This window comes from Corvus moneduloides, chromosome 6, assembly GCF_009650955.1.
Source record: "Corvus moneduloides isolate bCorMon1 chromosome 6, bCorMon1.pri, whole genome shotgun sequence".
NCBI classification, from domain to species: domain Eukaryota; kingdom Metazoa; phylum Chordata; class Aves; order Passeriformes; family Corvidae; genus Corvus; species Corvus moneduloides.
Window position 1 is genome coordinate 6,370,191 of NC_045481.1, and position 25,030 is coordinate 6,395,220.

A 25,030-nucleotide genomic window follows, 5' to 3' on the forward strand; every position below is an offset into this window, starting at 1 on the left:
CTGCCATCACCACCTGGCACCCAGCTGGTACAGACCCCAACACAACAACACCCAAAACAAAGAGTCAACACCACCACCATCTCTAGATCATCTCATATGGAAAAGGCGACAGTGAGAGAATGGCTTGTGGTTGCTGCTAGAGACTGGGAAAGGCTGGAACTTGCTCTGGAAGACCCACAGGGAACTGGCACAAAACATCTCACAGTCCTTTCAGCTTGAGATCTGTAGGAGTGGGGAATTAAACTCCCCAGGAGGTTCCATCTGATTTTTTAAGTCTCTCATCCATTTCCTCAGCATGTGCAGGCAGTTCATGATAAGCCTCCTGAACCGCTCAAAGAGCTCTACGGGGAGCAGAGATTATAAAAAATTCAAACAAAAGCAAATGAATAAAAACAAAAACTGCACAGATTAAGAGCACATCCAAACAATATCTTTTAGAATGGGTTTACAGGTTTAAGTATTTGTTAAAAAAATCTTCCCCAGCTGGAAAACACTACATGATGGCTTAGCAGGTATTACAGAATCTGTTAAGACTTGTCAACAAAAAGGGCAGAGGCTAGTGAATCATGAACATTAGCTATCAATCCCCTTTCAGCACACAGAATTCCCACTTTTTGGGGGTTGTAGGTAGGGAACATATTGACTGATAACCAAGCCAAGAGCTTAGACATTCTGTGGTGTAGTAACTAGGACCATTTCCTAAATGAGTAACTGTAACAAATATCAGAGATACTAAAAATGCCAGCTTTGAAAATAAAGAAAATAAACTCCTCCAACCTCAAACCCATTTGAAGCCACGCACAGCTCTTTTTATTTTGTGGAAAAAGGCCCCTCTGGGTTTTCAGACATATTCAGCAGTCAGAATCAAGGTCAGCTCTTTCCAAAAAATCCACAACACTCACTAGGCACCTGATGAAGTTACTCAGATTTTTAGGAAGATTTGGCTCATTTGAGTGTGGAACTCCTTTTCAGGCCTGGCTAAAAGTGTTACAATCAGCACTGGATGGAGGCCAAAGAGACGAAGGTAAGAAAGCAGCTGATTGGCAAATCACAGCATTTTTCTGTAATAATCAGATAATTTTGTAAGGATCTCAAAGATGATGCATGGAGCTGTGCAGTAATTAACCCTGCATGCATTAGGGTAGTCTTTAATACATCACAGAGTATCTTGGCACTAAGAACTGAACGTCAGCAGCAATGGTGTGCTCTGTTTTAACTGCAGTAAGATCCAAGGTCATTTGGATTTACATGCTCAGAAATCGAGATTTGAAAATCACATCTAAGTTGAGTTTGGCTTGTTTTCTTATTAATAATACATTAACTGAACCAGAGATTAAAATGGATAGATTTAGTGGTATAGTAACAAAATCAACTTGTTTTTTAACCAAGTGACCTGTTAGAGACACTAAAAAAATCCCTAGAAATTGGCTGTAGAGTCAATTAAATTCAGTTTTGTCAACACGGAGAGAATCTGGCCAAGGGTTTGAAAATCAGGGCAAGATGAGAGGCATCACCATGTCTTTTAAGGAATCAAGTGGTTCACTAGCACAGGGGTCACTGGCTTGTCTGATGCACTGAAAAATGCACACTAAGAACATCCACGGATGACCCAAAGTAGTAGATCCTACGTTGCCTAAAGGTTGCGTATTTAAAGGTTTTATTCTTTTCAGTTTTGCTGTAATATCTACAGCAAGCAAAATTATTGCATGGCCTTCTAATGGGGCACAGGATAGCACACTACAGGGAAATCTTATCATGAAAAACCAGCTTTTTAGATAAAAGAAGAAAAAGAAACATCAGAAAGAATATGTCATACATCAAAGAATTTCTCAAATCACAACAGCTTCCGGCTCTAAGGTCATCCTTGGAAGAATGGAATAGTTCTGTGCACTATTTTATTTTGTGCACTATTTTATTTTATTTTCTTCTGGAGGTGGCTTTATCTTCTAACATGCACCATTATGTAAAGACACTCAAGGAAATGAAGGATGAAAACAGATGTGGAGATTTTCCCTGAGATGTGGTCTGGAACTGACAGCCCCTTTGTCTGCTCCATCCCTTTAGTGGCAGTGCTCAGGAAATTGCCTGGCCCATCCACTCAGGGACTTATTCCCCCAGGAATTAAGCTTGTGAGCTGCTCCATAGTCCTGGCATCTCCTCAAGCATGACAAGTTCACCTCTTATTCTGTCTCAATCCCAAGATATTACATCCAAGGGGCAGAGATAATTGTGGATAATCTTCGCTGGCCCTGCAGAGTGCATACAGGAGGCAAACAATCCATAAAGGGGAAACAGAAAGCCCCACTGGTGCACAGGCCCCGCTCAGGGACCCATGGGAAGCACAGTGAGACCTTGAGCATCTCTCCTGCATCCTGCTCTCCAGAGACCCCTGGATTCCAAATGTACCTGTTCCTAGCTCAGCTCTGTGAGGTGAGGGACACTTGTTCACCTCGTCCCAATCTGCAAGGAACAACCAATAGCCTCTACAGCCTCTACAACGGAACAAAAATACTTGTCCAAACGATTTTTACCTGCTCTTTCCAGCAGGGAATTGTGTGCAGCTGTCACAGCTAGTTTTGTAGAAGTTCTCTCCGGCCACGAAGCTTGGCAGCCTTCTACTCCTGGTCATCCACAAGGAAATCCAGCCAGCACTTATGGACACCTCAATGTGATGGGACATGGCAGGAATGGCAGCCTGATTCCTCTTTGTTGTCTCAGGGTATCACTAATTATTTCTACAGCTCTTGAAGCTCTTGTTAACAACAAACATGGATAAGCTGCACTGTCCTCATGTAGATTAATGTTTAATGAAGTTACAACCTGTGTCTATTTACCATAAACCCATCTCCTTTATGAAAGCTTAGTGGACCAGCAGTGAGTAATTCTAATACAGTGTTATGTTCCTGTGATTTCCATTTCAGTCAGTGCAATGTGGAATTGGCTTTCATTATCCCAATTGCCATTGATGTTCAGGTTGAATAAATTAAATAAATAAAATTAAATAAAATGCCTTTTTTTCTCATTCAACCTATGGCTTTTCTGAAGGAAACCACTGTTAAAACATGATAGACATTTATTTAATTGCTTTCTGAGCAAACTGTAAGCCATACAACAGCACAGAGGTCAAGATGGAAAATCTTTGGGTTTTTACAGACATTTCAGAGTGTTATCATTAGATAAGACCTTGAGACATCTGCATGTTAGTTAATGGTTGTTCTGCTTTCTTGGATAATGACCTATTTCTTACAGAAGAGCTAATATCTATAAATTTCTCATTTGCTGCCTGGATATTTTAATAAAAACTAAGAGATTTGAATTCTGTGTGTTTCATATATCAAATTATTACTGCAAAGATTTTTTTAATCTACTTAAAAATGGTAATATACACATGAAGTACTGCCTCATTTTACCTCTCACAAAAAAAACCCCCCAGGTTCTGATGGATAAGAGATACTGTTTAATATATAAAGACTTTTCAGTTTCTCATGTTTTTAACCCTGCTTGTTATTAGATGAGTAACCCTGAAATCTGTATCACTAAACATAAAAAAATAAAAAAATAAATCCCATCTTGTTTTAGCCACTGTTACACCAGGAAATAAATGTCCATGTATTACATATCTCATCCCAGCTGTCAGAGGAGGGCTCTCATGTTTAAGTGATTTAAGATTATGGATCAGAGGCCACTTGCTTCCTCTTAGGTAATAATAATAAATATGCTAATGCTTTTAGTGTCATTGTTAATTCCTTGTTTGTGAGCACACAGAGACAGGCTGAAGCAATATGGTCTGAAGATGGGATGTGAAGATGAGCTATTCCCAAGGAGATCAGGGAAGCCAAAATTCTGAGCTTAAAGCACCGTCAATGCACTGTGGGAGACCAAGTCCTCTTCCCCATACCAGGAAAACACACAGAGGCTTTAAATTCTCTTTAGGACATCTTGCTACACAGGCAGCAAGGACTAGATCCTCACTTAACCTCCTCCACTCTAACTTCCACTTTGCCTTCAATTCTCATGTAAGCACCCATCCTTATCAGTTTTAGCCAAGATCTTTGTTGGGACTACACACTGAACGTGTCATTCAGGGATAAGTATCTGAGGCAACAGATCAACACATGTTAAGCAGTAGTAATTTCAATCAAGTTTTTAACTTACATTTTGATTTCAAGCATATTAATTTAAAATCTTTAGTTATCAAAGAAACACATGTGTTTACTGTTGCTCCATCAATGCTAAGATCATTCAATACCATAGAAACCTACTGGAACACTCATAAAAAAACCTCATTCTTCCTTCTTGTTCTTTAAATTTAGGTTTCAAAACAAAGGCATTTCAACATACTGAGTGACTGAGTGAAATGTATTACAAATTTGGGGCAAATGATGTTGCAAAACACATTCCAGTGTGACAGTGGAGATATATTTGGAACAATTTAGGATGTAATAGCATATACTAGGTTGAAAAACATCCCTGGATGATGGAAATTGTCTGATCTCTCTGATGGAAATGAAAAGCTGAAATTCCTCAATAATTATCCTGTGTCATGAGTACATGTGTTTTGCAGGATAATAAGAAGCTTAATGAAAAGTTCATAAAAATTAAGGAAAATGGGAAATCATGATGCAAATATATCCTCACAACAGACTGCTCAGAATGTCATTACTGGAGCTTTGAAAACAGAACTGGTAGAAACCTCCAAGGTCAGGTCCAGGCTGTCAAACAAAGCAGTGCAGAGAAGCAATCCAAGACCTGGAACAATAATCCCCTCTTCCAAACTGGAGCACTGTCTGGACTCAGCAGCTCAGCTGCAGGTGCAGAGCATCCCATTAGCCCCTCTGTATCCACAATAATAAATCTGAGCTGACACTGAGTACCTTGGGGGTCCCTATGCTCCCATCCCCTTGCTGCTCTAGGTTTGGTGCAGATGGATGCAATTTAAGTGCAGAGAGTCTTACAGCAAGGCTTGAAGGATTAATGAAGGACCTAAGGCAAGAGAAACCATCCACCCTAGATGACCAGTCTCGAGGACTGTACCACTGTTTCTATGATTTTTCAGATGGAATTTACAACTTTTTCTCATTTGTTTGGGTGAAGTACATCATAACACCTTCCTGAGTGGAGATGAATGTAGAAAGACTGGCTATGAAACAGCTTTCCAAGCTTTTGCTAAAGACAAGGTTTTTGCAGCAGAAAGCAAACTGCCTGATCCTTGCCCTCATACAGACCCTGGGATGCTCTGTGCAGGCACTACAGGCCACTGGAGCTGTTGCTTTTGCAGACTTGCAGGCTGTAAGGGACACAAAACACCAAAATATCCAACCCAGTGCTCAAGTTCTTACATTTCTTGTCTCTATTCTTCTGTAACATGGGCTTTTCTGGGAAGCTTGATTAGCTGCAGCTACTGATGTCCAGATGCAGAGGTCCCTGAAATCCTTCCACTGTTCTAAATTGGGTTTGGATCCAGGCCTACGTTTAGGCAAGTCTTCACCAAAGGAAAATTGTTAAAAACCTAAGTCACAGATTTTACAGGTAAATTAATTATCTAGCTAAGCAGCCACTCCATCTTCCAGACCAGAGAACAATGCTTGCCATGAGTTGGAGATTATGGCTCTAACTGCATTTTTATAATCTGTAAAACCGGACATGCGGAAACTATGGTAGGAAATTTCAGTAATTAAAGCATAGGTTCTCCTAATTAACTGCAAAGCATCATTAAAATCTAATGAAACTGTAGTGGAGTAACACAGAACTCTGGCTTAACTGCAAGGAGATAAATGCAAATGAAAGTTGAATTTTCATGTAGTTTGAAGTTTATACAATAGGACTGAATGCATTTACAGTGGTTTAGAATATAAAAGCTCACTTTTAACACATGTGAATCAGGATTAGGAAGTTAGGGTATTAGTGTATAAGAAGTTAACGTATTAAAGAATGTGGAATACTGAAGCATAAGAACAAGAAAATAAAAATTTAAGAATAAAAAAATAAAAATAAAAATAAGAAATAAAAATTTTTGCTACTTAAAGTAGTTGTATTTGTGGTGGTAAACTGAATTTCACAGCAGATGATAAATAAGAGAACTGCTGTTGCATCAGCATGGTGTAAGACTAAATTTTTCGGTGCAGAGACTTCATCCTGGCATACCTGAACAATCTGCATCACCCTCCCATACTGCACCAGAGATTCAACTGAAGAAAGAACTGTAAAGCTCTGCAAGCACAGTTCAAGATATTAATCTGTCATGGCTTTTCCTCACCCTCCTTCAGACCCTTGGCTTTTAAGTTGTTAGGAGGAAAATCATGGATACTGGAGCTTGAATACCTAATTTAAGTTGATGTGTACCAGGTCCACAGGAGCCACAGGAGCACTGCTGATCCTCACTGAACAAAAATCTGTACCTAAAACTGTTTTATGTTGCCTTACACTCAAGGGATTGCAGGTGGAACTCTTCCCTCATCTGACTTCAGCTCTCTGAAATAGCCAAAGCTGGACAGACTCACTGCACATCCAGTGGAAAAAGAGAGGTCTTGAGGACAAGTCATGAAGTCAGTCCTGGCAAATGATCAATCACTCTCCAAAGATGACCTTCTTTAATCAGCTTTTGAAGAAACCTAAATGACCAGTCCTTTCTGAGGGCTAAAGTCCTGTAGGACTTCCACCCTGGCATGGATGCCAATGGTATCACACTCTCTGTACCTTCCTACCAAAGGCCTGAAGTGCCAGTCCAGAGATTTGAGCTCAGGGAGATCAATGTCTACTGCCATTAAATCCTATACTAATTATGCTGATGGATACACCGACATCCTGGGCATCAGCAAAAGGTCCAAGCCAATCAAACTCATCTCATTGGCACAGATGCCAATACTTCTCAGGATAATACCAGTGAAGTTTAGACACTAAATTATGTTTTCAGGCTAATTTGAAGACCAATCTCCCATTGATTTCAATAGTTAAGTACATTAAAATAATTTAGTACTTAGACAAACTAAGACTGGACAGCAGAAAACATTTACCACAATGACAAATAAACACATACTTTCAAAGCAGCAAAACAGTCCATTTTTAAAACAAGCAGTTTTTGTTCCAAACACAAACATAATAAAGTTGTAGCGTGCAGTTAAGAATTTGTTAGTAAATTTTATGCTGCTATACAGTCCACTGTCTAAGAAAGCACACACTGAACACAAACTCTTGCTATCTAAACTGTTACCTCGGGTACTCATACCTTTTCTGTGTCAATTCCTTTAGACATGGACCAGGTTGAGACAATATAATCCATGACTCTTTCACTAAGGCCTTTTGGGACTTGATATAATTTTAGGAAATCCCTCACATTGTTCAGCATCTCATGGTACCGGTTCGTGTTGGCATACATTTGCTGGAAAATGGTGGTGACGTTTCCAAAAATAGTTGCATAAAGAAGAGCTGGAAAAAAAAAAAAAAATTGAAAATAAATATGTATGCTCTAGTCAATGCTAATCATAATTCAAGGCTAATGTCAGAGAATTTTATGCTTGTCTACAAATTACTGCAAATATGTAGATGTAAACTAAGAATTTCTACTTGTGCACACCTTCTCACACACGTACATGTACAGAGTTGTTTCCTGAATTTACCCATACACCTCATACAGCTCATACAGCCACCCCATGTGCATTCATTCACAAAATCATAGAGATCATGTCCATGCATGGAGTTATTTAAAAACAGCCGGTGCATTTTAAGTCTTTTACCCTATGCTAATCCAAACTAATTTTCAAACGTAGCTTCAGCCTGCCAGTAAACTTTGAAGGCACTGCCCAAAGAATCATCTTGATCTCCTGTAAGATTGGCTCAGCTTCCACATGCTATGAGCAGAAAATGGCCTCAGTCCCAAAGATGAAACAAAATGGAGAAGAAAGGAACCTGGGAAACTTGGCAAGGGGATAGGGATACAAATGGGGTCCTGTGTCAATGGCCAGGATGTTCACAGGAAGGATTGAGGGTGGCAGTCACAGTCTAATGTCGCAGAGAGCTCCACCACGCATGGCTGTGTGATGTCAGCTCCAGATGCCAGCCACAAATGAGTCTGAAGAGAGAAAAACTGGACCAGCAAACAATAGAAAGTGCCTTTGCTGAAGGCACATGGCTGGGGCAGGAGGAAGTCATGGCAGACTGGGAAGTACTGCCTCAAACCCACTCCTGAGTTCTCTTCTGGTTTGATTCTCCCCTTTCCAAACATGCCCAAAAAATCACAGGCCATACTTGAGAAGGTCACATGTTTTAAGGAAACCTTTCCAACTGAAAAGTCATCAATCTCAGCGTACCATTACGAATGTGATGCAGCAAATACTAATTGACGCAGAGCAGTTAATTTTTAAAGGCTTAATTTGGCAAAGCATTTAAGACAAAATTTAAATGCACACCTTTGCTAGTGCTGTCTTGAACAATGCTGGATTAAACCACGCTTTTAAAGTCAAGGAAGTTTTAGGTGCCTTATTGTTTCACAATGTAATTACACTTGCAAACTAGCCCAAAATTATATTCTTACATTAGATATTACAGATTTTGGCAGAAAAGAGATTCTGGTATCTCATAACACCAATGTGCTGCATTACTTCTGTTTTTGACATTATCGAATACACAAAAATGTGCCTGTCATTTTTAATAATCTTTGCTCAGAGGTACTTTATAGCAGAATTCAGCTATGCATTTCCATATTGCTTTTTTTTTAAAAAAAAAAACCAACTGCAGCCTACAAATGGTAAGAAATAAGCCACTGTGAAAGGAAAAAATGCCTTCCATCGCTCAGTGCATAATGTCTTCCCTCTACAACACCCATTTCTACCTCCAGAAATCTCACTTTGTTTCACGCTAATTTACTATTGTTCATCACCCCTACGTGAGAGGTGGCATTTTTATAGAAACACAGTGCTCTCCTAAAACCTATCTAATAGAAGAATTATACTTCCATTTCACACAGAGTTTTCTCTATGTCCAGATAGAAATCAGATGTCAAAGTTCATCACATATACAGGATCATATCAAACATGGTCACAATAATGTGTAGCACAAATGAACACAAGATTTCTGTTTAAGAAAAAACAGCAGAATAATACTCTGTGAGATGTTGCAAGGGCAGGTTTTTTCCTTGCTTTTCTGATTGCTGCATCATATCTGCGAGCTACAGAAAGATTTTCTGTACCTCCGTATCCATTCAGACATATATCAACACTTAAGAGTACAAGCATATGGATTATAAGAAAGTTCAGATGGATGAATGCCACATGACTTTTTTATTTCTTTAGCTTTCTCTGCTCTTTTGGACTTTTGCAGCAGGACAAACCTGATGAAATATCACTTCTCTTAAGTGCAACATCCCTCATTCTTCTGAACAGTTGCTGATTTATCATGCACTCATCTCATCGGGTACATGAGGGCACAATATCTCTGATGTTAGATGCTACTGCAAATCATATAAATGCCTAGAGAAGCCCTAATTGCCCCCAAAATGCTGTCTTTCTTCAGAGGTAGAATTTCTACAACCTCTAACTACAACTAGACTGCATCTGCAAATCCAGTGCCTACAACCCAACTGGCCATGCAGACCTAGCCAGAGGACACAGGCTGATTGAAAATGTGCCCTGTACAACTGGCACAAAGAGATTCAACTCTGTCACCTGCCAGGTTGGAAACAGCTAAGAATGCCATGGTGAAAACAGCTTGTCTGAAGCAACTGGAACCCTTTACCTCCTCTTGGCAGAGAGGATTTGTACAAAAATACACGGCCGGAGAAGAAATTCTAGTTCTATGTCTCATAATATAGGCTCCTGGAAAAGCTGTACTTAAAAAAAAATGTTTCTTTGGGACATTAAGGGTAAATAAATCATTGGATCAAGCACACAAAATCCCTGTAAACACCATCCAGCAACACCTCGCTAAGCCAGAATCCACCAGGCTGTGGAGTCTGCACAGAGAAACTCAGCATTATCTCCCTGTTGGAAACCAAAGCCTTCCTTTTGAACTGGAAATGGTAAAAATGGTTGAGTTCAGCCAAATACTCCACTTCTCTCACAGGTCACTGCATGGGGGATCTTTGGCAAAGAGTTGAAGGGAACCTACTTAGATCTTCACAGCTTTGAAGCTGTGCCTTAAAGGCTCTCCTCACTCATGTTGCTCCCCCATGCCCACACCAGTAGCTGCTGAGGCCAGTTTGCAGGTTTTTGGGGAAGAGAAGATTTTTCATAATTTACCTCTCTCTGTAAATCCTCTACCCATCCCTGTTCTCTACATGACAACTAGAAAAGGAGGTCACTTACAGAAAGCTGATTTTTACTGTTTTGCAGGTCTTGGTATGCAACAGAAGCTCAGACACGCTGACAAGCATCTAATGCTGCTGTCACCTTCAAAGGGTTAAGGCTCTCCATCAATAACCCTTAGTGTCCACAATTAGCAAGCAAAGATTTCTCGGAGAATCCCATTTTAATGAGCAAATGTTGAAGTGACAAGTGTGAGTTTTACCCCTCACCTTTAAAAAAAAGGAAGGCAGATGAGCACTACCAAGGGCATTCCACTTTTGCTGTATTTTAATTATTTTGGCAGGTGGAATTGGCAGTAAAAAACATTTGCAAAAGGTTCTGAAAGAAAATAAAACACTGTGTCTCTCTTTACAGTAGAAGTATTTAAACAACCTCTAAAGAAATCTCTAAAGGTATTCATACACTTTAATGGTTTTCATTTAGTCTCTCAGTTTACAGTAAAGAGGAGAGATGAGGTTGAAGGTGAAATTACCCAATTTCATGAAAGGACTACTTAGGTCAAACTGCATTTATTCACCTTCTCTTTACTGACCTGAATTTCTCCAAACATCTCCTGTTATGTTCCTACAGTCATGCAACACTCATCAACTCAGTTTTTCGATCTGTGTAAAACTGGAACAGTCTTCACTAAACTTCATAGAGATAAATTTGATGTAATGATGCAGAAATATTTTTTCTCAGTCCTAAAGGTGAGGTAAGTGGTCCAACTGTTAGCTTCTATCTTTTCTCTTCAGTGTGGCAAATCTCCCCAAAATTACATACAAGAACCCAAGTACTATATATTTTTACATATAAAATCTGTTACTATATTTGTACTTTTATAAAACATTTCTGAATGATTTAGCATAGTGTTACATAAATGTTTTAACCTATTTAAAAATAAGGAACTTTCGGAAAAAAAATTACTCAGAGTTACCTAAATAATCCCAAAGCATTTCAGATCTCTTATTATCCTGACCATATGCTGAACACATCCAGATAGGAACATCTGCCTTAAGGAACTGAAGGCTTAATTGAGAGATCTGATTTTCCTTATGTCCTGCTCTATGCTAGAGTAGTGTTAATCCAAGCATATACAATGTTCCTCTAAACTGCAATTGTAAGGAAGATTAGCAAGTGGGTACCAGCCTCTTCACCCAAATATCAAGTGACAGGACAAGTGAAAATGGCCTCAAGTTGTGCCAAGGGAGTATTAGATTGGAAATTAGGAAAAAATTTCTTCACTGAAGGCGTGTCCAGCATTGGAACAGGCTGTCCAGGGAAGTGGTGGAGTTACCACCCCTGGAGGGATTTAAAAGGCGTGTAGATGTGGCATTTGGGGACGTGGTTTAGTGGTGGGCTGGGCAGTGCTGGGTTAATGGTTGGACTCAAGGACCTTGGAAGTCTTTTCCAATTTAAACGATGCTACAAGGCCATGATCCTGGAAAAATATAGATTTTCATTTCTACATGTTGAGGTTAGCTGCAACTTCTTCAACTAATTTTTGAAATTAGTTATTCCTGTAAGATTTTTAGGTCAGTATTATTAAAGTTCTATCATTCAGGAGAGATTTGATAAAAACTCCAACATTCGTTTGCATACTGGGTTTGCATGGCCTGGTTGTGGTACTGAGAGGGTGGCTTCTGTGAGAAGCTGCTGGAAGCTTCCTCCATGTCCAGCAGAGCCAATCCCTGGCAGCTCCAAGCTGGATGTGCCACTGGCCAAGGCTGGGCCAGTTAGGAATGATGGTAACACCTCTGTGGTAACACATTTGAGAAGAAGAAATACTGTGCAGATGTAACTGCAGCCAGAGAAGAGCAGGATGGGAATATGTGACGGGAACAGCTCTGCAGACACCAAGGTCAGTGCAGAAGGAGGGGCAGGAGCTGCTCCAGATGCCAGAGCTGGGATTCCCCTGCAGTCCGTGGTGCAGCCCATGGGGAGGCAGCTGTGCCCCTGCAGCCCATGGAGGCCCATGGGGATGCAGAGATCCACCTGCAGCCCCAGGAGGAGACACATGCTGGAACAGGGGGATGTCTGAGAGGAGGCTGTGACCCCGTGGGAGGCCTGTGCTGGAGCAGGGTCCTGGCAGGGACTTGCAGACCCATGGAGAGAGGAGCCCAACTGGAGCAGGTGTCCTGGTAGGACTTGTGACCCTGTGGGGGACCCACGCTGGAGCAGTCCATCCTTGAGGGATTGACTCCATGGAAGAGTGACCCACTCTGGAGCGGTCTGGAGAGAAGTGTTGCCCATGGGATGATCTCACATGAGAGAAGTTCATGGAGACCCATCTCCCGTGAGAGGGACACCACACTGGAGCAGGGGAAGGACTCCTCTCCTGAAGCAGTGGCAGAAACAACCTGTGATAAACAGACCAAAACCCCCATTCCCATCTCTCTGCGCCACTGGTGGGGAGGAGGAAGAGCTGGCAAGGAGGAAAACATGGGGGGAAGGTGTTTTTAAGGTCTTAAGGTACTTCTCATTATCCTGCTCTGATTTTGACAGTAATAAATTCAATTAATATCTAATTTGAGTCTTTTTTGCCTGTGATGGTATTTGGTGAGTGATCTCTCCTGGTCCTTATCTCAACTCATGAACTTTTGTTATATTTTCTCTCCATCCAGCTGTGGAGGGGAATGATAGAGAGGTTTTGGTTGGTGTCTGGCACCCACACAGGGTCAACACACTACAATTTACTAAATACAGAGAGAAGGCCCAGTACCCAAATATCTGACTCACAATTTTTAAAGCTGAGCAGTTTTCTGCTATTTCTTTCCACTTCACCTTAACACAGCTGGCTCAGATTGCAAAACTTTTGCAGTTTTGGTGCACCTGTTTGGTGCACCACCAGGCAGTGCCCATCTCCTGCGTCAAACAGCCTCGCTGAGATGCTGCAGCAGCAAAAAGCTGCCACTTTCTCAACAGAAATAGCTTTCCTCAAATCCACCAACAAGTTTCAACCAAGTGTACTACTTGGGAGAAAATAATCCTCCTAAGCCCCCTCCCTCATCACTGTTTTATAGCACTTTTTTGATGCCAGCCCCAGCCTCCCACGTCTCCCCCTCAGGGACACTCCTGTCTGCCAGCTGTGCCAGTGAAAGCACCAACACAGCCCCGTGGTTTTACAGCTCTTCAGAAGCCCAACCTTGATTCTGAATCCTTGGCCCCAGTAAATATTCTGCTGTTAAAATACCCTCTCCCATCCCAGCAATGTTTTACATCAGTGTTCAATCAGTGTTTTAAAATACAATTGCTCCCCATTTACAAGGAGATGCCAACATCACAGCACACTAACTTTTACATTTTTCTTCCAAAATCATCCAAAGCATTAAAAAAACCTCCTCTCCTCCAATTACCCCTGCAGCCAGATCACTGTATTATCTCATGACACATCATCCAATGCATTTATCCTCCTATAAGCCACAACAATGCATTATCACACCCACCTTGCAGAGGAGAAGCTAAGGGGCAAAGGTCTGGATTCAGCAATGAAATTCAGCTCTGAACTCCTCACCGAAACCATCTGACTGCTGAAATCTGGGGGGAATTGTACACAATCGTGTCTGATCAAAAGCCCACCATGATCCCAGATTCCAGCCTGATTCCACCACTAGCCTGGCCTGGGCACTTCCAGATGTGTGTCCTGTATTGCCCCTGCAGGGTGGTGGCATTCCTACATCTCACACTGCAGTCACAGAAGGTGCACGGCTCCTCTGTGGGTCCAGCTGACATCCACCCCTGTTTTCCCAGCCCAGCAGCTCCCTGATAATTACAGTAATGCAAACTCTAAATTAAGAGGATGGTGATAATAAAGATAGGCCTGTAAAATCCCTGTTAACACTGATATTTGCTCGACAAGAACTAAATGATTATGTATATTAGATGATAATCAATAGTAAACTGTAGGAACTCACACTCACTGTTCTTCTCCTTGCAGGGGACGCTGCACAGAAGAAGGGACAGCTGCTTTGGAAGTAGTTGGGCATTTGGTCTTCCTTATGCATAAATTCTTATTAAAATGAAGGCTTTTAACTGCACTTGAACGGTCACTAATTTTTAAATGGTGAACCTGGGAGCTTTTTTTTTTCCATGAACACACTCAGCTAATGGAAAATACTTACATTAAAGCTCCAATGCCTCACCACCATGCAGATGTGATGAGCTGACTAGCTGCACTTTTGCACAGAGCTGCAAGCCAAGACTGGCTGAAATGGTATTGCAAAACATGGTCTTAAATTAATGCTACCACTGTCCACAGCTATCAGTGTGTTTGCCTTCTTGTCCTGTGGCAGTGATGGACGGAGCTGAAGCTGGTTAAGGTTATTCAGTTGCACAGACAACAAAATTCCTCATTTCAACCCACTGAGGATGAGGGGCCAAGAGCTCCCAGGTCTGATGCTAAGCAGCTTCAAATCACAGTTTGCACACACATTCTGTGCTCAACATCCCCTGCCACAGCCACCTCAGGTTATTAGATTACTTTGTTCCTTCCCCTGAGAAACAGTGCTGGCCACCAGAAAGAGAGCCCTGCACAGGCTCAGGGGGTTCCTGTTGGTATTTGGATTGAATTTCCTGCATTTTCTTTCCACTGGAGAGCTTTACAGGTCTTGGGACTGCCAGGGTCTGCTTCTTCCTCATCACATTAGTCAAGGGTGTTAAGCAACATATGGGAAGGCACAGCCTGAAAAATGGTGGCAATTACACCACAACAGGCAGCAGGGCAAACAGCAGTACCCTGTGTTAACTGAATGGTAAATGCATCACTTTGCTGGAAAAATCCTTATTTTGCAGTGAAAAGGCCTTAATTCTGAACACTTTTTCTGTAAGAGCTCTGAAGTAAGAGGCTGATTAGGGCTTCTTTTACACATTTCATATGCAGTGGAAGCTGGGTCTAATGGGTCACAGCTTTTGATGGTGACAGTCGGGGCAGGAATATTTAACTTTCCATTTATCAGAACAGTATGACACAAACACAGATAAGAATTAACTAGTGAAATGAGTGAAACCACTTCTTATAACAATGCTTCAACATTCCCATTTCTTCAGAAACCCATCACCTCCTTCCTAAATGGCACATCTAGCATTTCACACACTGCACAAAGTCCTGTGCAAAGGTAAATGTTAATTAAAAACCAAACACTTGCCTAAAGGAATTACAGTGGGTGCAGAAGGAAAGTAGAGAAGCAGAAGTTAACCGAAGTTCATGAGAATTATGTTCACCATGAATTCCAGCAACTTCCATGCCTCTAGCACACTTTGCTCCATCCTTATTTATCATTTTCTCCATTTTGAATATTATCTCTAACATTGCTTCATTTCCATGCAAATCTCTCAAGTATTTCGGGAAAAGCTGAATTGTGTCTGTCAGACAATCATCCACCTATTATATAAACCTTTCTCCTTCCTTTCTCCATCAAAAAAATATTCCCAGAGTGCTGTCCTCACTCTTGTTACCGCCCAGAACTAAGACCCAAGGATCAAAACCATCCCGTGCCTTCCGCACTGTGCCTCAGTGTGTCAAAACTGCCACCAATAACAAGCACAGGACACAGTCTCCAGCACCACTGAACTGCAGCACAGGAACCAAAGGGGTCATCTCCAGAAAAAAGTTCTCTGAGCAAAGTCGGCAGCTGTCAGTATCACTGTGTGAAACAACTTCACGGCTCTGTGCAGGATTTGAGCCGTGAGGGTTTTTTCTCTTGTTGATTTTTTTTATTTTTCTTTTAATACTTTTAAAGGAATTTTTTTAGTGGGACACCAAGTTCTTGTCACATTAAGATGAACTCAGGATAGCAATGTTGCTGGAGGCAGGATGCCAGAACGTCACTTGCACACTGAGGAACACCACCTAAATTGCCTGTCTTGTTAAAATAGAATGGAAAATTTGTAAACACACCTTCAAAGTACTGCACTGTAGGAAAAGATGCTTCTAGCATGCTCCTAGGTTCTTTTTTTCATGTGTATGCCAGTGCAGAAGTTTGTGCTGTACAAATCTGTGTGCTGGTGTGGTTTAGATGCTCATATATATACATATATATATATATGTACATACACACAGATACACAGTGTAAAGGTGAACATACAACATCAGTGGGCTCAGAATTTCTGCAGCTGCAAATTTTCCTTTGAGTCTTCTAATTTGCTTGTTCTTTCTAGTTCTTTAAAATCTAATTTTGCTTATTCATTTAATTAAATGTTCGGTTTTATCTCAGCATAAATAACAAGAATGGATGTGGGACAATTAAAGAAATTATTCCAGCTATAAAACACAGGCCATGTGCAGCCCTGAGAGATGTGGTAAACACACCTGTTACCATAACAGTGAGTATTTATACAGTATCTGTCTGAAAATATTAATGAGACAGAGAACAGGTAAAGAAATATTGCTTCTATTTAGTAGAACTCAGCCTGAACTCTGTGTAAGGATGATTTTTGAGAGTAATTATATGGTATTTTTAGGAACAAAGTAAAGTACTTAACCCTTAATATTAAAAGCCTCGAATTTGGAGATGATGTTTCCATCCTATTATTTTCAGAGTAATTCTGCTTCATAAAATGACCACAAAACTGCTTCACTGAACTCAACAATATTTCTTACTCATCTAAGTAAGCTACAGAAGCACTTTCCCTCTAATTCGCCATCCTGCAAATTCAACACTTCTAGACAGAGCTTAGCAAACTTTTGTATCCAAAATTTTCCATCTGATGCTGACAGATTAGCTCTGATTAAATTTTTCTTTCCTGACACATTTGCACTAAAATGAATGGAAAAAAAAAGTTTCCCAAAAGGTGAAACAATTCACCTTCAGGTTTTATAAAACTAAAATAATTCACAGCAAAACATTTTTCCCCCAGTCTTTTGATTTTAAATATTAGAAACCTGAACAATGGAAGAAAACCACATTTTGATGCAAAAAAAGTCTTAACAGCCTAAGAAAAAGTGGAACATTCATTGTCTTCACAAATACCCTCAATTTATATTGCAATGGAATATCTTCCACAAAACCAACCCATGAGGTCCTAGCACACTGCTAGCCATAAGGGCCAATCCAAACCCCTTTTTGCCCTATTTATTAGCACCAGATTTTCATTTTATCAGTACACATGCACACATGACTGGTGTGAAGCCTGCTCGCCACTCCCACGTTTGGGCAGAGCTCAGGGCTGGACCTCAGCACCTCTCCTCTTTTTCTGACATAATGCTGGTTTTGTCCAAAAAACTTCACACTAACGTTTTCAGACTTTCAAGGTGAATTAGCTTTACTCTACTTTGATTATTCACTTTGGGAACCTGTCCTTCATGGCAGTATTGATTTAGCTGTGGCAGATGCTGAGCTGTCACCAAGCCTGACAGCTTCTTCAGAGCTTCCTCTGCGGTTATCTTGTAAAACAGCCAATAGCCAAGTGAAACCTAACTGTGAAAACAAGCACATTTCCCCCTTTTATACTCTATGAAATCACATGTCCTGCTCCATGCTGCATCCTTCTGGGACGAGGAAAGAAGTTGGCCTCTCAGTTTGGCACTCAGCATTATCAATTAACCCTTTGTGTATTCAAAGCACATCCACCTCCCTGCCCAACACCCTTGTCACAGATCTGTGGCTTGGCAGTCACTCAGAGCTGCCACAAAGCCACCTCTTACCAGTGGAGAAGGGTCTTTGGGGAAGGTGAATGTGCTTAGGAAAGGGTTTCATTCCCTGCACAATGCTGATTTGAATTCCAGTATATTTGGGTAGGTTTTATGGCACTTCAGAGAACACCTATGGTCCTGCAAAGACACCTTTGCAAGTGCCACAAACCACCCCGATGAAGGGCAAAATGGCAGGCAACACCCCAAAAATATTTTTACATTGTCCATCAGAGATTCACAAAGCCAAGTAGTAATGTGTATTTATATTTATATTTATAGTTATAGTTATAGTTATTTATTTATAAATGTATATGTACAACTGGGCACCAGCACTCCAAAGGCTACAAAGACATCTGTTTTCAGGTGAAACAAGCTGTCCAAATGCTGTATCATTTACACTACCTCCACTTCTCTCCACCAGTCCCACAGCTCTCCATCAACTCCTTCTCCATAATACCAAAAATAAAAAACATTCCTGGAAGCATTGCTAGCCATTGATGTTGTCCTGGCAGAAGGAGTTTGAGAATATTCAAAACAACAAAAGTTTGCATACACTGTCAAACTACAACCAAAAAAAAGCCTGGCTTTTCACTTTGGCCTCAGTGCATGTATTGCTGAACTCTCCGTGACTATGTGAGACTGGAAAAGTATCTTTATTTCCTGGCAGCAGCTCCTGGAGCTCCTCTCCTCCCTGTCCAACTCCTTCTGATCTGCACTTGTCTCTATCTGATTACCTCTCTGTTTTCTTGCTCACTATTCCAGGAAGGAGATGCTGGAATTAGATTTGCTGCATTTCCATTCCTACATTAACACTAATTTCACTGAAGCCAATGAAATTACACTGATGTCTGGAGAGTATCTGAGGAGAATAATTGAGTGTATTTTATCACTTTCCTTTGACTTTTTTGGTGACTGTTTCGTGGCATTTTTAAATGTCCCATTTCACTAAAATCCACTTCTTCTACTCTGGGATGCTGCAATGAAGTTTCTCCTTGGGACCATGGAGTTCTTGCTGTAAAGCTCCAGACACAGCCTGAAGATGCCTGGGATGGGAGCACAGAGATGTGTACAGTGATAAATGTGACACTCAGCACCACCTTAACTGCTCACCCAGCCCAAATCCATCCCCTGACTGCAGCCCCCTCCAGATAATTATGATAAGAGCTCAAGAAAGAGGGTGCAGAGCGCATCCCTGCCCTGGGCCACTCCTTTCAGATTTCCCCAAACCCAGAGAGCCCAGGGACTGCACCCACACCATCAATTAGCCACCGACCATCTCCACCCAGCATATCTAATACCACTCCACAAATCCATTTCTGGGCTTTTTTTTCCTCACCAAAACATTATTTTTTCATGCTATTCTGCAAGCCTGGCTGCCCCAGCCTTTACACTGACCACCCATAGCCACCCTTTCTGGAAAGTGAGTAATTGCTCCTCTCCACCTCCTTCACACCACTCTTGTTTTTTTCAGCCATCGCCCACTGTTTTCCCAGTCGTCATCCCATGCCTCATTCTTGTCACCTTTTAGACACCCTTTTTAATCTTTCAGGATCTTGTTGCAGAGCAGTGCAGTGTGGTGCAACAACATTAATTTTAATTGCCAGCCCAGGAATCCTATTTGCCTTTTGTTGACTGGTACTGAATATTGCACCGATATTTTCCAGGAACCCTCAGCAGTTAGAGGCAGGTGTCATTCCTCAGTGGTAACTGCTAATTTAGAAAACATTACTGTGTAGGTATAGCTACCTATTCATCTGCATGAGCTGACACTGAATTTCATCAGCCCTTTTCACAACCACTTCTGAGGTGGGATTGCTGGATCAAACCAGCAACCCTCATTTCAGGATTCAGCACACCTGCAGCACAATGGAGTTTTCTCCTACACTTCTCCCAAGTTGTCTCCTAAGCTGCATTTAGATACAACTATGAGGTTAAAAATAAAAGTCTAAGCAAAATTAAATTGTTTTAATTTTTTTTTAGGTTTATGCCAGTATCACAGATAGGTCCCAATAATTGGAAAGATTTTATCATCTTTCTACCACAAATAGGACTATTTCCCAGAGCAGGAGAAAGCTGTTCTTGGATGTTATCCAGGAATGACTAAGCCAACTCTGAAAGTCCAGTGAAAATAAACGAGAGATTTGACAGAATAAAAATATCAAGATTTGACCCAATAGTTATAACAGTTATGGGGTGGGATGTCTCTTGAACATTAACTCTTTAGCAGCAGGAGAAAGCAAGAATTTCTAAACTACATGTTTAACTCCCTAGTCTGGCAGCCCCAGTGTGCCATTAACACTGAACATCTAATTGTTTTTATTCACACACCAATGAGATCAGCCATGAATGCAAGAGGTTAATTTAAGTGGCCTTGTTGCCTTTGACATAATTTGTCAGTATTTGTTCATATTAGGAGCTGAGGGAATGACTGCAGGGTCTCTCCCTCCACTTATTTTGCCATCCTGAGTTGCTTCTCAGCTGTTGCAAGGCACTCATAGCTGGTCATGTGTGCCAATAATGTCCTTTGTTAGGGACAGTGACATCTGAAACTACACACAGAATAGGCATTGCACACGGAATGGGGAGTTTGACAGTAAATTCATGCTTTTTGAATGCAACTAAACACCTGCAGGTATCACTCACATTGAGTTGTCCTACCACCAACTACTGTAAGAAACTGCTGCAAGCCTTGCAGGATGGAGTCTTCAAACCCCATGAAAATGATATTCAACAACGCATTTATTAGCACATCTCTTCAGGCCTTCCAGCCTGCTTCTCCCCAAGCCTCTGCAGTATGGTACATTAATTTTATACCGAACTATTAATTGCAGTTGACTTTGCAAAGCTCTTTTCTTTACATTTTTTTATTCAGTTTCGCAAAACCGATCCCAAAAGAGTTCATCTTACTCCCCACAGCTGTTTGATCAAATTGCAAATATTTCCTTTAATCTTTTCAGGCATTCAGATTTATTAACTATGGAGCAGAGCCTCTTCATCTCCTCTACTGATGGTTTGGGAGAAACAATCTTTCACATATTTCTCATTTTATGCAATTGCTTATTCCTGCAAGTACAAATTAGTAAGCATAACATTAAAACACATTTACCTAACTTAAATAAAAACACTTTGAACCAAATTTGCAAGCTAACCTGCTTTAGTTCTTAATGATATTAATCTGAAGCCATTTGTCCCAGAGGTTGTGGTCTATAATTCACTGAGGTCAATAAAAAGTAGCTGCTGATGTTAGTGAGTTTTAAGGTTGGCAATAAACACGTATGAGTATATTTTCCTTAGAGAAGCTGTATGAGAAATTTCCCAAAGGCAGGAGAAAAAGCCTTTGGGACACAATTTTAATTTTCTTCATGCCTATTCATAGTTAGAATTAGGAATAATAATAATCATCATTTCACAGCCACTTCACATTTCTCATTAATACATACATTTTACAAAGAAAGGTAAATTATTCAATTTTGTTCCATACTTAAACATTCATGATTAAGTTCCATACTTAATCATTTATGTTAGTTTTCCCTGTTCTATTTTTTATTAGGAAATTCAGAATGAAATATTTTATAAAATTGAGACAAGCACTCATGGTTTTAAAAATTGCTATTCCCCATTTTGTTATGTAGCTGCTTTTATTCCATGAAATAGGATAAACTTTAGCCAAAAAAAAAAGTAACACCTTAATCTGAGTCTTAGTCTGAATTTGTAGCTCTAGAAGATCTTCTAAAGTGAAAGAATAAGTCAAATGTCTTATTTTTTTTTACTATATTCCACTTTTCCACCATCTAAGTGAAGTTTTAAAAAAAACCAAGATATGCTCTCCTTCCATTTTTAAAACCTTTTCAGCAGAAAACCAAGAGAGGGATTTTTCTTGTTTTTTTGCAGTACTGAAAAAGAAATCTGAAAAGCAGAGTAAGAGAATGATCAAGAGAGGACTTTTCAGTTCTCTTTAAAACAACATATTAGTTGGGATGTAAAAAAGCCCCCCTTGTGTATATCAATTCTTTTCCTCAAAATAAGTAATTTAGAATAAGAATAAATTTTCAACGAAACTAAGGATTTTCCCAAGTACTTTCCCTTTGATCTGAATAAGTTTCCACCACAAGTTTTTTTCACTATCTCATTAACTCCCTCCATTTCTCCCTCCTCTCCACATATCCTTTCAGCCTCTGCTGAAGTCTTCCAGAAGTGATACAGCTTATTTTTTATTTTGTTTAGTAGCTTAGCTGCCTCCCACCTGATGTGACTTGAAGCTGTTTTTCTTCATTTACTCAATGTTGTTTGTAATTATTTAACCTAATTGATACGATGCCTCCTCTGAGTAGAGCTGGTTGCCATGACACTGGAAGAAATTACTCCATATTTCTCCATTCCTGGACCTTCCTGAAGAATTTATGCAGAACATCTTGCCTTCACCAGCTCCCTACCTTCACACACATCCATAAAAAATAATTAATGGTCTAATCCTTGCAGGCAGATTTCACTGGAATAAGAGGGCTAAAATTGGGGGTGTTTTTTTGTAAAGTCTTCTTCTGCTAATATTGACCAAGATTGCGCAGTGTGCAATCACAGAATTGTTTAGTTTGTGGAAGACCTTTAAGATCAGCAAGTCCAACTCTTCACCTACCACTGCCAAGGCCACCACTAAACTATGTCCCCAAGTGCCATGTCCACACATATTTTAAATCCTACCGGGGTGGTGACTCCACCACTGCCCTGGGCAGCCTGCGCCAGTGCTTGACAATCCCTTCCATGGAGAAATTGTTCCTAATACCCAATCTAAATCTCTCCTGGCACAGCTTGACACCGTCTCCCCTTGTCCTGTCCCTTGCTCCCTGGGAGCAGGGCCTGACCACCACCTGGCTGCACCCTCCTGTTGAGGAGCTGTAGAGTGAGAAGGTCTCCCCTGAGTCTCCTTTTGTCCAGGCTGAACCCTCCCAGCTCCCTCAGCTGCTCCTCATCAGATTTGTGCTCCAGACTCTTCCCCAGCTCCACTGCCCATCTCGGGACACACTCCAGGCCCTCCATCTCCATCTTGTCATGAGGGGCCCAAAACTGGACACAGGATTTGAGGTGTGGCCTCACCAGTGCCCAGTACAGGGGGATGACCACTGCCCTGGTCCTGCTGGCCACACTATTGCTGGTACAAGCCAGGATGTGAAGGCATATAGGCTGTGATGTGACAAGCCAAGGGCACCCAGATGAAGGCAACAAGCAGTGAGGTGGCACAGGCACAGTACCATCAGCACAGGGCAGCTCATATGGATATGGTTTAGGAGACAAGCTGGGTCACAGCTGAGTGCTTTTGCAAAGCCCCCCCCCCACCATTCACATCAATAAAAAACATTGAGGGGAAAAAAATGCAACTTACAGTACACAGATGCCTAAGAAGATGGAGCCTAACCCTAAACTTTCAGGAAACCTTCCTGTAATTCCAGAAATGCAGTTTGAGACAGTGCCTTTCAGAACAGACATGAATGGCTGAGATGCTTTTAAAGGCTCTGCAGCTCTCAAGGAGTTTTACGGCTACAGAAAAAGGGCCACATTGAGAGGAATTCCTGCAAAGAGCAGGAGCACAGTAAGGAGCTCCAGACAAAGTTGACATCCTACTTAGAAGAGTGGTCCTTGGTAAAAGTTTCCCTGAATTCTGACAACCCCAACCCCTCCTGCCTGGCCCCTAAGTCACTTCAAATCTCAATCACAATCTTCTCACAACCTCCTCTACCTCCTGACCCAGACCTTTCCAATCAGGACATTCATTTGAAAACATGAAATGAAGACAAAGCATGTTAAGTACACACGAAGCAGCATTAACAGCTCGATGTCTACAATCCATTTTGCAGACTGGCTTTGGACAGGGATCACACTGCTGAATTACGGTCCTCTGGGCAATTATGAACAGTTTAGAGGACCGTATTTTTATACCTAAGGCAGTCTGAAATGCACAGCATGGACACAGTGTGTTTGTCCTTGTGAATGTTTCTAGCAAAACAGAATATTAACTATATTCATTATTTTTACTTACACACACCACTAGAGCTGTGGTTCTGCTCTTCAAAACTATGCACTCGATACTGCAGAAATTATACAGACTGGGAATAGCCAACCTTTTCATGGAAAGAAAAAACCCATTTATTTTCATTTATACATTATTAAGAAACTTGCTGAGCAAAACCTGCTTTTATTGTTGTTGATGATTTGTTCACAAGGCTAGGAAAAAAAGCTAGTGAAAACTTAAGTAAAAAGTCAAATAACAAAATTGTATCTGAAGTCCTTGATGTTATCTCCCTTTCACACTTCAGAGGCATAAGGCTATTATGAAGTTTCATTTTTTAATTATTATTTGGGGCAGATTCGTGCCAGATTCAAGAACTGATTTATTCAACTAATATATTTATTTTCATTTGTGAAAGACATTTCCAAGCGCTGCAACCAAAGTAACATCAAATTAAAATTCTCAAAAGCTACAATTTACTGATTATAATTACAAAGAGCTTGCCCATCTCCCATCTCATTTACACAAAATGGATTTACAGTCTATTTCCAGGTTCATCCCCTACAAGCAGTCAGCCAACAGCAAGTATTTCAAAGAACATAGACTTAGTGGGACTGTGTGGAGGGTGAGAAATGATCCTTTTGACCCTGCACAGGGCCCACAGATAATGTAAGCAAACCTGTGCCTACCCTACAAATCTCCTGCCTTGAGCAGATACAGAGTCATTAATTGCATCATAATTTGGCAAGCAGAAGAAACTAATGTCACCAAGAGTCAGTGTGAAGCAAACAGGACAAAGCACGTCCCCTCATGGTCACATTAACCATATATATATATATTTATATTTGCCTTTGCCCTGTCCCCCAAAAATATGGAGAGACTGATATGGCTCAGACTTTCTTCTTCTCAGGAAGCTTTGACTTTGAGTCCAAACTGGAAAGAAAGAATAATTTTCAGATTTAAAAACCGTAGGCAGGTGAGGGTGGGTTATGGTGATAGGAATTAAAATTAAATCAGTTTTGCACTATTTTATATTCCACTAGGTAACACGAAACAATAAACCTCAAAGCTAAGGATGCTGAATGACAGAATTGATAGGTCAGTTTGTCCCATATGGAATTT

General features: G+C 40.8%; 1 protein-coding gene across 1 annotated transcript in view; it reads right to left on the reverse strand.

Annotated features, from left to right (window-relative positions):
* KCNH5 (potassium voltage-gated channel subfamily H member 5) overlaps window positions 1-25,030 on the reverse strand; it is a 162,489-nt gene that overhangs the window by 55,048 nt on the left and 82,411 nt on the right. The window contains exon 8 of the mRNA XM_032112530.1: window positions 7,226-7,425. Within this exon, the coding sequence (XP_031968421.1) occupies window positions 7,226-7,425 (200 nt within the window). The remainder of the gene's footprint in view (window positions 1-7,225; window positions 7,426-25,030) is intronic.